Source organism: Rhinatrema bivittatum, chromosome 18 (genome assembly GCF_901001135.1).
Source record: "Rhinatrema bivittatum chromosome 18, aRhiBiv1.1, whole genome shotgun sequence".
Taxonomy (NCBI): domain Eukaryota; kingdom Metazoa; phylum Chordata; class Amphibia; order Gymnophiona; family Rhinatrematidae; genus Rhinatrema; species Rhinatrema bivittatum.
In genome coordinates, this window is record NC_042632.1 from 56,812,987 (window position 1) to 56,827,219 (window position 14,233).

At 43.8% G+C, this 14,233-nt stretch overlaps 2 protein-coding genes across 4 annotated transcripts in view; one reads left to right on the top strand and one right to left on the bottom strand.

The window, feature by feature from the left end:
• The window catches only part of PPARGC1B (PPARG coactivator 1 beta), a 143,432-nt gene that overhangs the window by 109,501 nt on the left and 19,698 nt on the right, over positions 1 to 14,233 (top strand). Inside the window, exon 13 of one of the 3 annotated variants that reach the window (XM_029583989.1) lies at positions 631 to 2,965. The exons of 1 other annotated variant lie outside the window; for it this stretch is intronic. The gene's annotated coding sequence lies outside the window, so the exon portion shown is untranslated. Of the gene's footprint in view, positions 1 to 630; positions 2,966 to 14,233 lie in introns of those variants that run through there. One more of the 3 variants, XM_029583988.1, reaches the window with a different exon arrangement.
• The window catches only part of PDE6A (phosphodiesterase 6A), a 29,378-nt gene continuing 23,160 nt past the window's right edge, over positions 8,016 to 14,233 (bottom strand). Inside the window, exons 19-21 of the mRNA XM_029583451.1 lie at positions 11,963 to 12,037; positions 9,221 to 9,304; positions 8,016 to 8,180 (exon numbers count right to left, since the gene is read on the bottom strand). Of these exons, the coding sequence (XP_029439311.1) occupies positions 8,016 to 8,180; positions 9,221 to 9,304; positions 11,963 to 12,037 (324 nt within the window). The remainder of the gene's footprint in view (positions 8,181 to 9,220; positions 9,305 to 11,962; positions 12,038 to 14,233) is intronic.

Consider the following 14,233-nt stretch of genomic DNA (forward strand, 5'->3'; position numbering starts at 1 on the left):
GGATGTTGGATATATTTTGAGTGCAAGTGGTGCTCCAGTGGTTTTCTGGAAAAGTCCATAAACCATTATCATCCATAAGCAGCTTGGACTCTAGCTACCCTCTGGGATCCTGCCAGGTACCTGTGATCTGGATTGGCCACTGTTGGAAACAGGATGCTGGGCTTTGATGGATCTTTGGTCTGACCCAGTCTTATGGCCTATTCTGAGCAAAGATCTTACAGAAAGTCTAAGCTACATAAAATAACAATGGGTACGCCTGAGACCATAATGACTTACTTGCCAGAGCCAAACTTTTGAAAGGAAAGTATACTCAGTTTTTGGCAGGTTTAATTGCTTTGTACCAAAAAATAAAATAATTAAACTGCAGCTTTTGTTTCTTGGGCATGGTGGGCCTTTGGATCAGAAGGGAGCTGATTCTAGGCTGGCCTGAAACATAATGCCTGAAAGTGGTGCTACTCTGTGTAATTTAATTCCTAAAACCTCAAATGTTCTCTTGTATGCAATAGCTAAGTAAACTAAAACTATATATATATATATATATATATATATATATATATATATATATATATATATAATAATTATGTATATTAAGGCAGTCGAGCTAAATCTTTGCCTATCTCTTCCCTCCAGTAGTCGATTGACGAAGTGCCAGGGGCAAGAAAGAAGAAAAGTTGATTAAGTAGTTGAAGTGTCTCTCATCTTATTTCTCTTTATCTTACTCATGAGAATGATGTTGTTTCCCTTCAGGAATTTATATATGCTGCGCTGTAACAGCTTTCATTTCACTGTCTTTTTCATTACAAAAATGCTCAAGGCAGGTTTATAACTCCTGTAATATGTACTGCTATGTTTTTATTTATTTCTAGTCTTCTATAAAATTTGAAATAAAGCAAAAATTATTTTAAAAAAAAGTAAAATAACAAAAAAACCTTCTGCAAGGTGCAAGAACTTTTTTTTATATAAAGATGAAATTCTTATATATCACTCCATCCAGAAATAACAGAAAAATCATCTTTGGTTTAATAAAGATTTAAGAAATCATTGAGCGATCAAACATTCTGACTGCTTTATCTGTCCCCTTCACCTTCATCTCCTCCCCTCCCCTCTCCCCGGCCCCCCCCCCCCCCTTCACTGCACTTCTGAATAAGAGGAAGTGGGATTGGGTGAACAAGAAGAGGGTTCTCTGCGGGCTGCTTTCAGGAAAGGAGCTGGAGCAGGAGCTGAGCCTGAAGGCAGGCAGACACCCTGCAGTAAGGCTGTAAAAGCTATCGGGAATGTTGATTCTGTGGCAGATTGTAAATTATGCAGCAACAAGCCATGCGGTTTCTCCCAAGGCCACGCAGTTGCGGGAGGCTAGGGGTACGGATTATACTAGTTGTTTAGTGTCCATATTTTGCGGAAAGAATTTATGGACATACTGTTTAAAATCAAAAAGTATGCACCTAAGTTCCAACCCCATCCAGCCTGCAGCCTTGTAATGCCTCTTGCCATATGTGGAAAACGCCCAAACACATAGAGTGTGTGCGTAATTTTATGTGCATATCAGTCATGCTATTTTCTAAAGGGTTATTTTTAAATGTGAAGCATTACTTTACCTGTATTAGTTCCTTTGAAAATTACCCTCAAATTATATAAGCGGTCACTTGCAGACTCAAGACCCTCTAAATATTCAGGTAATCCAGTTCTTTCATCACAAAGTTAAAGCCCAGTTTAGAGGATTTGTCTCTAGTGATTTTGGATAGTTTGATATCCTTTTATGGGTCAACTACAGCAGTACAGTATCCATGTAGTATTAAGTAATGATTTCCAAGGGGTAATATTCAAAGGACTTCTGCATATATTGCAATGCTTTATGCGAAGTGGCGTTTTATAAAATGGCCCACCCATTATGTAGGTATATGTATGCACATTTTTACTGGTACTGAGTGGAGGTGGTAATAAAAGGTGAAGATAGGGAGAGGTTGGTGTGGTGGGTGGAAGAATGACGGGTTTTGCCTTACAGTCTGGATCACAAAAACACACTAAGAAAATAATGACACCTGACTATGGCTTACATGAAAATATGAAAAGCTATATTTCTCTGTATAACATATACACAAACAGATGCTTATAAGAACATCTGTGACAGTAACAAATAAAACAGTTTATTTACCTTGCTCATTGTACTAATATATAATCGTTCAACCAGCTAACAGGGATAATTATATACAGAGGCCTACTAAAAGCTGCCACTTTCCTGAAAAGAGCATCTTCCCCAACTCCTCAGTCAGGAACTCCAGCTCTTTGTGGAGGTGATCATGCTAACCTCTCTCAGTTCAGCTTTTGGCAGGAGTCCGCTCATCCCACCAAACGTTAGAGTCTTATGTCTTTGGGTGGCAGATACGCTAATCTATTTTCTTTGTCTACTAGCTCTCCTTGAAGTATTGCCAAACTTAACTGATAAGAAAAAAACTACTGTGTGTTTCAGGACAACTCTGAAATGATGGATTTTCTTATGTTTTGTCCGTATTCCCTGTTTCAACATTTTGTACATCTTTCTCTCTCACATGTAAGACCACTGGCCTTGCACTTTCCTAGAACCCCAACATATTCTGCTGGACCCCCATAATCATAATAATATCTGCATCAGTATCAGCAGTGTCATGTAAATAAAAGCAGTTATATAACTATTGTGTCAGACGCAAACATGACTAATACCAAAATAGATAATAATGTGAGTGCCCTAAAAGCTAAAAGCACACTCATATCCATAAGGTCTATAAATCTTATATCTAGTTTATACTGTGTCTATAATCCTCTTCTTAATAAAGGAGTTTTACCATAAACTAAATCTTGTCAGACACCAGCAGGCCGATACAGTACAGTGCGCTCCGGCTGTACTGTATAGCTTAACATTGCCATGATATTAAGTCGGAGGGTGCACAGAAAAGCAATTTTTACTGCTTTTCTGTGCACTTTCCCGGTGCCCGGAAAAATTAACGCTTACCTTTGGGTAGGCGCTAATTTCTGAAAGCAAAATGTGCGGCTTGGCTGCACATTTTCCTTTCTGAATCGCGCGGGAATGACTACTAGGACCATCAACCTGCATTTGCATGTTGCGGGCGCTATTAGTTTCGGGTGGTTGGACGCACATTTTCGACACGCTATTACCCCTTACTGAATAAGGGGGTAAAGCTAGCGCGTCGAAAACGCGTGTCCAATCGCGGGTTAACTGTATCGGCTTGTAAGTGTCTTCTGCAAGACTGGCTATTACTTCTAATACAGTTTGAGAATTCGGGCATATGTTATCAAGTTTGACCACATGAATGTAAATTTTCAGGAAAAGATGTGTAATTAACAGCATGATAAACTGCTGAAGTTGAGGGCATTTTTTGAATACAGCAGCTCATATACTTAGAAAGACAAGGACTTTCTCAAGAAATATAAAAAGAGTGGGTGCACTATTTTAATGCAAAACAAAAGTGACATTTCACAGTTAAAAGTTTTTAACTTGTCTCAATACATTGTTGATTTTTGTACTTGGTAAATTTTATATTTGTAAAAAGTTTAAAAACAATACAAATGGTGATCAATAGAAATGTGACTTTTTTTTTTTGTGCATAGTCAGAGGTGTGAATCTTTATGCAAAATTGCCACAGAATTTGCTAATTCTTGCCACAAAATCTTGAGACGTCTGCCACAGGAACCCAAGGGTTTTGCATATAAGTTACAAAACACTTCTTTCTCATTTAAATGTTGCCAGATATAATTAAAAAGAACCTTTCAGTTCAACTTATATCCATTGGTAGACCAACTCCCCTCTGCAAAGTACAAGATGTGCCTCTGGGCCCTGCCCTTGCAGAACAAAGGCAGATCACTGTTCTAGAGAAGTTTTCACTAACAGGAGAGAGCTGCAGGCTCTTGCTCCAAATTCAAAATGGCGCTGGGGTCACTCTGACCCACATGAAAATGACTGCAATTTAATTTTGTTTAAAATGATCTGTTAAATATTTCTGTGTTCATCTAACTCCTCATCCAGACACTAATTGTACCTTCTGGAACTGCTTGCTAGTGGGGGATATTTACATATTTTATCCGTGCAGCACATTCAGTGCTGGGATCAGAGAGCAGATGGGAAATCGGGGAAGATGAGTGTAGAGCAGGGAGGAGTTGTGCTGTGGAGCCTGGTTAATAGCCCAGCAGCCACTAAGGAAAGGCTGTCATTTCCACTGGACCACACATGTCTATTACTTGACCTCCTGGACCAGTATTTTAGTGTGGAGAAGACAGGAAACCATTATTTTTTGGATTGTCCATATAGTATGCATCAAATCTGACCTAGAAATCTTTCTTCTGGATTTCACTGAATCTATTAGAAAATCCATCTAGCTTCTGCTTTTGTTTTGATTTAAGCTGTCGGGATCAGATGTTTGCCTTATTTTACTCTTCCTGGTTGTAGAGATTGAATTAGAAAGGTCACTCAACAGTCTTCTGTAGTGGTGAGAGGCACTGTGCCATCTGCTGGCTGCGTGCTCAGTGAGGGGCTGAGTTGCAGGGTGTGTGGCTGGAAACTGGCTAGAGGAGGCCGCACCACCTCACACTCGGGTCACAGCTCAGAGAACCCCCGAGTGCAGGTCATGTAGCTCTTACCCACTGGGACCACCAGGTGGCGCTCATTAAAATGATTGACAGTGACACTTCTGGGACTGTAGCGCTAGAGTATGTTTTTGTAAAGATTACAATCAACCGCTTTCAAGTTTGTTTTTCAGTTACAAAGCTTTCCTAGCATTTGGGTTTTGCTTGCTCAAGTTACAGCACTGTTTTCCAGTAGTTTGCATTACTTTACTGTGGGCAGCTGGAACAGTGTGAGTAGCAGCACTTTGCTGTGCCCTCAAACTATAAAATACAGATCCTTAGCTTCTGCCCAGTCTTATTGCATTTTGTACTTGACTGAAAAGCAAGCGTGGGCCAAGAGCAGCTGAAAAGCCAGGAAGCGTGCCACTCGCCTCCTACCATCGGGGCTGGAGGAGCAGGCACTGAAGTGCCCGGGTACTGGGAATTGTTTATGCTTTGCCAGGTCAGAATCGGGGGAAAGAATGTGAGCAACAGCAGCGCGGGCTTTTATCCCGGCTAAGTTTCACCTGCACTGCGAGAAAATCAACCTAAAGACTGCGCCTCCTTAGCACGCAGCACTGCAGAGAGGGTGGTAAAGACCCAGCCACAGAAGCCTGGGAGGGGGTCTGGATAGAAGGGGTGGGGGGTACTGATACGGGTAAACAGAATTTTTCTCTGCTAGCAAATGGTTCTCTTCTACTTTATTGTTGCTTGTTTTATTCTGTGATGTCCGCCAAGAGCTCCTGCCAACTCCAAGTACCTGGGGAGAGGGGGTCTGGGGCGGTCCGACCCCTTCATGCCTGCTTATTTTTCACTGCTGTACTGGCTGAGAAGGGCTGGACTGCCTTTTCCCTGCCTGCTCTTTGCTGTTTATCCACCCTGGTAGTTTAGTTTGCTAAGTAGGAGGTCCCGGCAAATAGAACAGGAGCGGGTGTTGCCTTAGATGACGCCATGGGTGGGACCTGGACGGGATCGCTGTGAAAATAGCTGTGCGTGCGCAGAAGGTCCGGGAGTTTCGGCGCAGGAACGAGGGGGCTGGGGATTTATGACGCACTTGGGAAGTATTTTTCTAGTCGCCCTGGAGAAGAGGTGGAAGGAAATATCTGAATTATTTTTTACAGGATAGAGCAGCTCTTGGACTGAGAAGCTTCTCCCCCAGCCGGGCCATTCCTTGCGTGCTCTTTGCCGGTGCCTGCAAGCAATGAAAAGGAAAAGCTGGTTAGATAAGAGCTTTCTCTCACCTCACTTCTTCTCTGTATTTTCTGCACTTGGCTGGCCATGAGCAGGGGGTTCACCTGGAATATTGTTTTCTAGACGTCTGAAGATCTCCTGTGCCCAGTTTGCAAGTCTTGTTATTCGCTTCCCCTTCTTTGAAGATGCATTTTCAGACTTTTTTTTTTTTGACCCAGCAAGTTTCTCCTGCGCTATCGGTCTTTGAGCTGAAGGACTGGGATCAGCTACCAAGGGCCTTTCTCCCCTGCTTTATATTCCCTCCCAGCTTACTGCAGTGATGGTGCTGGACTGGGGGCCAGGCAACAGGGCTCCTTCTGAAATCCTGCAATCATAGACCCTAAATCCAGGCACAAGGCGTCATCATTGCACCGTGATTGGGGCTCTCATGACCACACCTTCCCCAGCCCTGGCCAGCATGGGGAGCAGAAGGCAGGCCCAGGACTCTCCCCCTGGTACCACAGAGCCGACAGCAAACTGGCCCTTGCACGTGCTTTCTGGAGTAAAATTCTCTCCAAATAAGGTTGTCCTGAAGCTAAGTTTTTGACATCTGCACAGGGACATTTAATGATAGATTTCAGGCTAAAATTCTTTCAGAAGCTGCTGATACCAAAAGCACAGGAAACACCGAGCGGCAAAGCTAAGTTTCATTGGGAAGTGTTTCTGCATCCTCTCAGTGTCACGTTGAACACACAGGCTAATGCCAGATTTACTAAGATTCCCATTCACTGTAAAAGCAGCCCTAACAGGCATGAGGGAAGTAACAGATAACAACTTTTCCCTGTCTGTATTCATGTCCATAGCACAGCCCAAGCCACGACTGCCTGCACCTTGTGATGCCATTCACTAATGGGAAGGTATAGCTCAGTTCTCTTGTTCTTTCAAACTCTTTTTATTGTTTTGAAAATTAGACCTATTAGCAGCATGTGAAGTGTGCTGTGGGCCCAGGATAAAAGTGTAGAAACACAGGGTCATGCTGAGCTCAGGATTGTAGAACATTTCTGACCGGAGACGTCGTACCTGACACCAGGTGACAGTAAGAAACACAGCAGCCTGGGCACTTGCAATGCTCCCTAGACTTTTATTGTACATTTACAGTAGTAAAGCTCCTTCTAACTTCCTGGGAGTGCTTGGCCTGGTTTTTACCATGAATGGAGCATGAGCTCAGGATTGTAGAACACTTCTGACCGGAGACGTCGTACCTGACACCAGGTGACAGTAAGAAACACAGCAGCCTGGGCACTTGCAATGCTCCCTAGACTTTTATTGTACATTTACAGTAGTAAAGCTCCTTCTAACTTCCTGGGAGTGCTTGGCCTGGTTTTTACCATGAATGGAGCATGAGCTCAGGATTGTAGAACACTTCTGACCGGAGACGTCGTACCTGACACCAGGTGACAGTGAGAAACTCAGCAGCCTGGGCACTTGCAATGCTCCCTAGACTTTTATTGTACATTTACAGTAGTAAAGCTCCTTCTAACTTCCTGGGAGTGCTTGGCCTGGTTTTTACCATGAATGGAGCATGTTGAGCTCAGGATTGTAGAACACTTCTGACCGGAGACGTCGTACCTGACACCAGGTGAGACTGAGAAACACAGCAGCCTGGGCACTTGCAATGCTCCCTAGACTTTTATTGTACATTTACAGTAGTAAAGCTCCTTCTAACTTCCTGGGAGTGCTTGGCCTGGTTTTTACCATGAATGGAGCATGAGCTCAGGACTGTAGAACACTTCTGACCGGAGACGTCGTACCTGACACCAGGTGACAGTGAGAAACTCAGCAGCCTGGGCATTTGCAATGCTCCCTAGACTTTTATTGTACATTTACAGTAGTAAAGCTCCTTCTAACTTCCTGGGAGTACTTGGCCTGGTTTTTACCATGAATGGAGCATCCCCATTTAACATTTTTCTTGAGTGCAGCAAGCTTTTCATTACATCCAAGTCCTGACTGATGGACCAAACCAAAAAAAAAAAGTCCCTTTTCTCAGGTTTCTCACCTCTTGATTCATTACGAGTTGATTCATTCAGGAATTAATTCTAAAAAGCATTGCTGTATTTTCCCTTCCGTTTTATCTTGGCTGCACGGAAAATCATTTGCTTCCGCCAAGAGTCTTTCTGTGTGTGGATTTTATGTTTTATATTTTCAGGTGGCCCTTGCCTGTGCTGTCTCGAAGTTTTACTCCCCCCCGGCCCTTACTGACCCTGCTTGGATGCCAGCAGTGCATTCTTCCTTTGCTTTTCTTCTTCCTGGGCTTTCACCTTCTCCTCGTGCTCGTCGGCCAGCGCTTTCCACTCCTTCCTGTTGTTGAGAATCCCATCAAACATGGGGGTGATCTCCTCATGGAACCTCGAAAACTCCTGCAAGAAGGAGAACAACGTCCAAGCAACACGGATTCCTACAAACGTCTACCGAGGCGCCAGTGCTATGGGGGCCCGTGGCAGCTCCTCTGCTGGGAGACAGAAATGCGGGGATAGGACTTTACCGGGCTATGACCACGCAAGCCACAATCATACCCTGGTGATGTGGCGCTCACCAGTTACGCCCTGGGTCTGACAAAATACAGAGCGCAACAGTTTCTTGGGTAAAGACAGGAATAGTTTGAATGTTCTTCTAAAACACTGCAAATAGCTAAAAAAAACCCACATTTTAAAAGACTGCTTAAGATAAATACATTTTTCAAAGAACGGCGTATAAAATGCACCAGAACTTAAGTCCTTAGGTTTGCATTCATCAGTTTCTTCCACAACTGCTACTGGAAAAGCAGTGGGTAAGGTTTGCTCACTTACAGGTCGATTTTAAAAACGTTGCTCGCGCACAAACAGCCATAGACGCGTGTATGCGGGCCTTACGTGGGCAACGCAGGGTTTTAAGAAGCCACGAAGTACGCGCACATGTACCCGTGCACGCGTGAAGAAGGCGGCGCGAGGCCAAGACTTACGCTCCTAAGTCCGCATTTTAAAGACGCTGAGCATGGCGCACACCGGCGTGTTATCTGCGTAACTTTATTTCTGGTCCTGATGAGGGGCAAGTCTGGAGATTTCCAGTTTTAGGGCATTTAGCACAGCGTCAGGGTTCGGGGGCTTGCAGGATGAAGAACCAGAGGCATCTTGAAGGCCGCGATATGAACTGGGAAAACTGGTAGGCTACTTGGAGAAACCTGTTTTTTCTTTCACGTGAGCATGTTTTAAACTCTGCAAGCATACGCACGTAAAAGTTGCTAAAGCCCTCGCCGAAATACACACTGAGGGGTACTTTAAATGATAAGCGCCTACTCGCGAGCACAATTTAAAATTGCAGCGTCTCTCTGTTCGCACGCCAGTCTGCGCGTTTAAGGGCGCATGCGCGTTCCTTTTAAAATTGCACTGTTTACATTGGGCAATTCTTGCTGCCTGCTTACCTTGTACACGAATGTGCAAACGAAATCGATGAATCCACACTGAAGTTTGGGGAGCTCGTCGGCTTTATTCCTGTCCATCATGGGCTACAAGAAAAGAAGCTGCCGTTAGCTTGGCCAAGCCATGCGTGGTACTGCCAGCACAGGATCTCCAAGCAGAATGAAGTCCATGAAGGTTGTGATACAAGGACCAGTAAAGTGGATGTTGTGCTGATGCGCGAGTTTTTGAGAACAGCAGCAGAATGGTGAGGGGAACACTGCACTGCTTTATTTGAGAGGGATTTATTTATAGCTGGGCAATTAGTCTTTGCACTGTGGGTTTAGCTTGCTGCAGAAAACATTTTGAGAGGTATTTTTCTCTGGAACATTTAGAGGAGTCATTTTGTGAAGGCCCACATCAAATATGCATATAAATTACATCGCTTTTCACTTTCCCTTTGACAATTATCCACCAAATCTACAATTACACCTGCTAGTCTGTGTGCAGATAGTTTTGTGGAAACTTTACCCACATACTTTTGAAAACTCAATTATGAAGGTTAGTAGTACAAACTCCTCCCCGCCCCCACCCATGGGAACGGCTCTGCTCAGTCCAAGCAAACTGATGAACATTCAGGACATAGGCGAGTAAGTTTCCCTGCAGATCAGGTGAGCATTTTTACAACAATTCCGAGCTCATTGCAAAAGTCGAGGGCTGGGGACATCTCCTGAGGAATTTGCTTATGGAAAATGCCATTTCCTGCAAGCTGTTGTCACTTACGCTTAACAACAATTTGTGACATAACCACAGATTACTTTTTTATTTTACAGGAAACTTAATTCTTCTAGTTTGTTGGTTTTGTTATGGCAGGGTGTTAACCCCTCCATGTTACGCTGGATCTCAGTCTGCGTGAAAAGGACAAGCCAAGCTCAGTCATAACTTAAAAAAGCAATACACGTTGGGTGACCACAACAAACTACAGCCTTTTGTCACATCGCCCTCTTGGCAGCGCTGCAGATTACTGATATCATAACATGGTCGGCAGTCCTCATGGTCTGGATAACAGAAGACAAGAATTTCATTGCTTTAGAGGCAAAGGTGGAATAAAGGCAGCTCAGGAATCCAACAACAAGAAACAAAATTCCTGGATCTGTATCTTTCCCCACCCTCTGTCACCACCATCATGTCTCTCAGCTCATCCCCCATGTCATAACAAATAAATAATAATCACTTGCTGAATTTTACTGGTAAAAAATTGAGTAGGGTGTCCAGCACTACGCTGGTTAGAGAAAAGACTCCATAATTGTGTCACTCTTTGCGTAACTTGTTTCACAGCAACACCAGTGGGTGAATTTTAAAAGCCCGACGCGTGCATCGATTAGGGGATGTGTGAATACGTCAGGCTGGTGCATGCTGAGTGGATTTCAAAAGCCGCCCGGATACGCGCATGCCTCCTGCTTTGCGTACAAAAATGTAACAAAAATGGGGCAGGATATGGGTGTGGTCTGAGCGAAGCATGGGCATTCCTGGATTTCACATTAGCACATAAATAGTTATGCGCATAAGTCACGCCGGGGTCGCCTGACGCGTAACTTTACTTCTGCTAGGTAAATTGTAAAACAAATTCTAGGTAGATCAGCGGGATTTTAAAGGTCAGGGCTAACAGGGGAGAAGGGAGGCTATTAAACTAGGGAGATTTGGAAGTCCTGTTCCTTACCCGGGTGAACTGGGAACCAACTGGGAAAACTGGCAATGGCATTGGCACGCGTGTCTATTAAAATCCCCCTGCTTATGCGGTAGAAGCGGCCTCTGCGTGTATCCATTTAAAATAGTATGCGGTCAGTGTATTTTACAACCTGCCCACATATATGCACGTATGTTATAAAATAGCCGCATCCCTGGGCGCAATGGTTTGAAAGTTACCATCCAAGAGTTCCCATTACATACAAACCGGACAGAAAAACGAGAGTTGAAGTGAGATCTGGAGCTACATCCTGGACTTCCTCGTGTGAAAGCTGCTATCTCACAAATGCACTGTTGGGGGAGTCAGAATCCACACATTGAGCACTAACCCCGAGCGATGTCTCAGAGGTATCTAGGAGATGGATAAAAAACGCCTTCCTCTGGGAGTGGTAACGTCTTTCCCCTCTTACACTGAGGTCAAGACCTTTTCTTTCGTTGTTGCTGTGGGGGTCCTGCTGACTGCCCCAAGAACACTCCAAAAATGAGTCAATGTCGGGGCGAACTCTGGACGTGTGCACGGATACAAATGGAGGAGAAGGCGTTCAGCGCAGGGCACAGAAGTGCGTGAGGGAAACGTGTGCGTAACACGGCAAAGGCTTTCCTTTCACTGCATCAATGAGTTGGATTTCAAGATGCAGTGCTACACATTTAATTTTTAAGTTCAAGCCTAACACTACTTTTTACAAAGTAATTCTTAACCCTTCTTGAAAGGGGTCTTCTGCGCAGTCAAACTATTTAATTTATGTAGAGATGGTAAGAAAGCCTCTGCAGGAATAATCTGCTCATGGCTGATAAGCCATTCTGTTCTGTACATCTCCAGAATGATGATAGCCTTGGTCGGGCGGTATTTACAGATGTGATAACACAGCATGCCACATGCCAGTTGATTTTACCTACAGTATATTACCCCAGTACAATCTGCCTGTATCACGACACATCAGGCAGAGTAACTGCTGTGTAGCCTTTACACTTCCATTTTCTACATAAAACAATGAATCTCTGACAACAAAGCCTTTACTTACAATGGGATTCTGCTGCAGGACTGTTCGCTCAAGATCACCTTGTTCCCAGAATTCAGCAGCAACTAATAATGCTACCTGGAAGCAGTAGGAGAGGAAACCAATGGGTTAAATGAGGTCCTCGGCACAGAGAGTCCATAAGCGACCAGTTCTACACAGCATTGTAACACTATGTCAGATTATGTGCGGGGCCTGCCATCCTTCACAACCTGCTAGTGCAAACCGTTGCAATGGTATTTAACTTAGCGACGGTATAGAAACATTTGTAAATAATAAATAAATAAATAAATAAATAATAGTATTATTAGTATAATGTGAGAAGACACAGCTAAGCTGTACTAGTGCTACAGCTGCAGCTCCAAGGGGCTTCAGTATTTTCAAAAGTGTTTTGCCAGAGGCACAAAAATACTGAAATATTCTATAAAACAGGAAGCCATGGTTCGTGGGATATGACAGATCCAGCACCTGAAAGAAAAATGCAGTCATTGTCTTCCATCATTTAGCATACTGTGTAAAGACGAGCAATTGTTACGGATTGCAATGGTCTTTCTGGCTCCAGGGTCGGTACTACTAGAGTGTCTACAGCCAGGAGAGAATATGGGAAGAACAAGAAAGCAAACTTAGCTTTTACTAAAGCCCTGTTTCCCAAATCAGGGAGTTATGTACGCAGAGCTGGTAATGGTATGATCCTATGCAGTAGTAATGGTAATGGTATGATCCTGTGCAGTAGTAATGGTAATGGTATGATCCTGTGCGGTAGTAATGGTAATGGTATGATCCTGTGATCCTGTGCGGTAGTAATGGTAATGGTATGATCCTATGCAGTAGTAATGGTAATGGTACGATCCTATGCGGTAGTAATGGTAATGGTATGATCCTATGCAGTAGTAATGGTAATGGTATGATCCTGTGTGGTAGTAATGGTAATGGTATGATCCTATGCAGTAGTAATGGTAATGGTATGATCCTGTGCGGTAGTAATGGTAATGGTATGATCCTATGCAGTAGTAATGGTAATGGTATGATCCTGTGCGGTAGTAATGGTAATGGTATGATCCTGTGATCCTGTGCGGTAGTAATGGTAATGGTATGATCCTGTGTGGTAGTAATGGTAATGGTATGATCCTATGCAGTAGTAATGGTAATGGTATGATCCTGTGATCCTGTGCAGTAGTAATGGTAATGGTATGATCCTGTGCGGTAGTAATGGTAATGGTATGATCCTACGTGGTAGTAATGGTAATGGTATGATCCTGTGATCCTGTGCGGTAGTAATGGTAATGGTATGATCCTGTGCAGTAGTAATGGTAATGGTATGATTCTGTGCGGTAGTAATGGTAATGGTATGATCCTATGCAGTAGTAATGGTAATGGTATGATCCTGTGCAGTAGTAATGGTAATGGTAATGGTATGATCCTATGCGGTAGTAATGGTAATGGTATGATCCTGTGCAGTAGTAATGGTAATGGTATGATCCTATGCGGTAGTAATGGTAATGGTATGATCCTGTGCAGTAGTAATGGTAATGGTATGATCCTGTGATCCTGTGCGGTAGTAATGGTAATGGTATGATCCTGTGCAGTAGTAATGGTAATGGTATGATCCTGTGATCCTGTGCGGTAGTAATGGTAATGGTATGATCCTGTGCGGTAGTAATGGTAATGGTATGATCCTGTGTGGTAGTAATGGTAATGGTATGATCCTGTGCGGTAGTAATGGTAATGGTATGATCCTGTGATCCTGTGCGGTAGTAATGGTAATGGTATGATCCTGTGTGGTAGTAATGGTAATGGTATGATCCTGTGCAGTAGTAATGGTAATGGTATGATCCTGTGATCCTGTGCGGTAGTAATGGTAATGGTATGATCCTGTGCAGTAGTAATGGTAATGGTATGATCCTGTGCGGTAGTAATGGTAATGGTATGATCCTATGCGGTAGTAATGGTAATGGTATGATCCTGTGCAGTAGTAATCAGCTAGCTGGTGGCTTCTTCCAGGAGAGGGTGGGAATTTTCTACTTCTTTCCAGGAAGGAGGGGCGGGGGGGGGGGGATTAGCTCTTCCCTGGATGTTGAGGAGACTAGTTCCGCTCAGGAGAGTGAAGAGAGAACATTTAAGAGTTCCTTCCCAGGAGACTGAAGGAAAAAAAGCATATCTGGAGAGGCAGACAGTTGGAGGTCCTAGGATAACCCCGTGGACAGGGATCCAGTAAGTAAACTCTGCATGGGGAAGTTTACACCAGAGCAACCTTTCAGGAAACCGTTGTGGGATAGA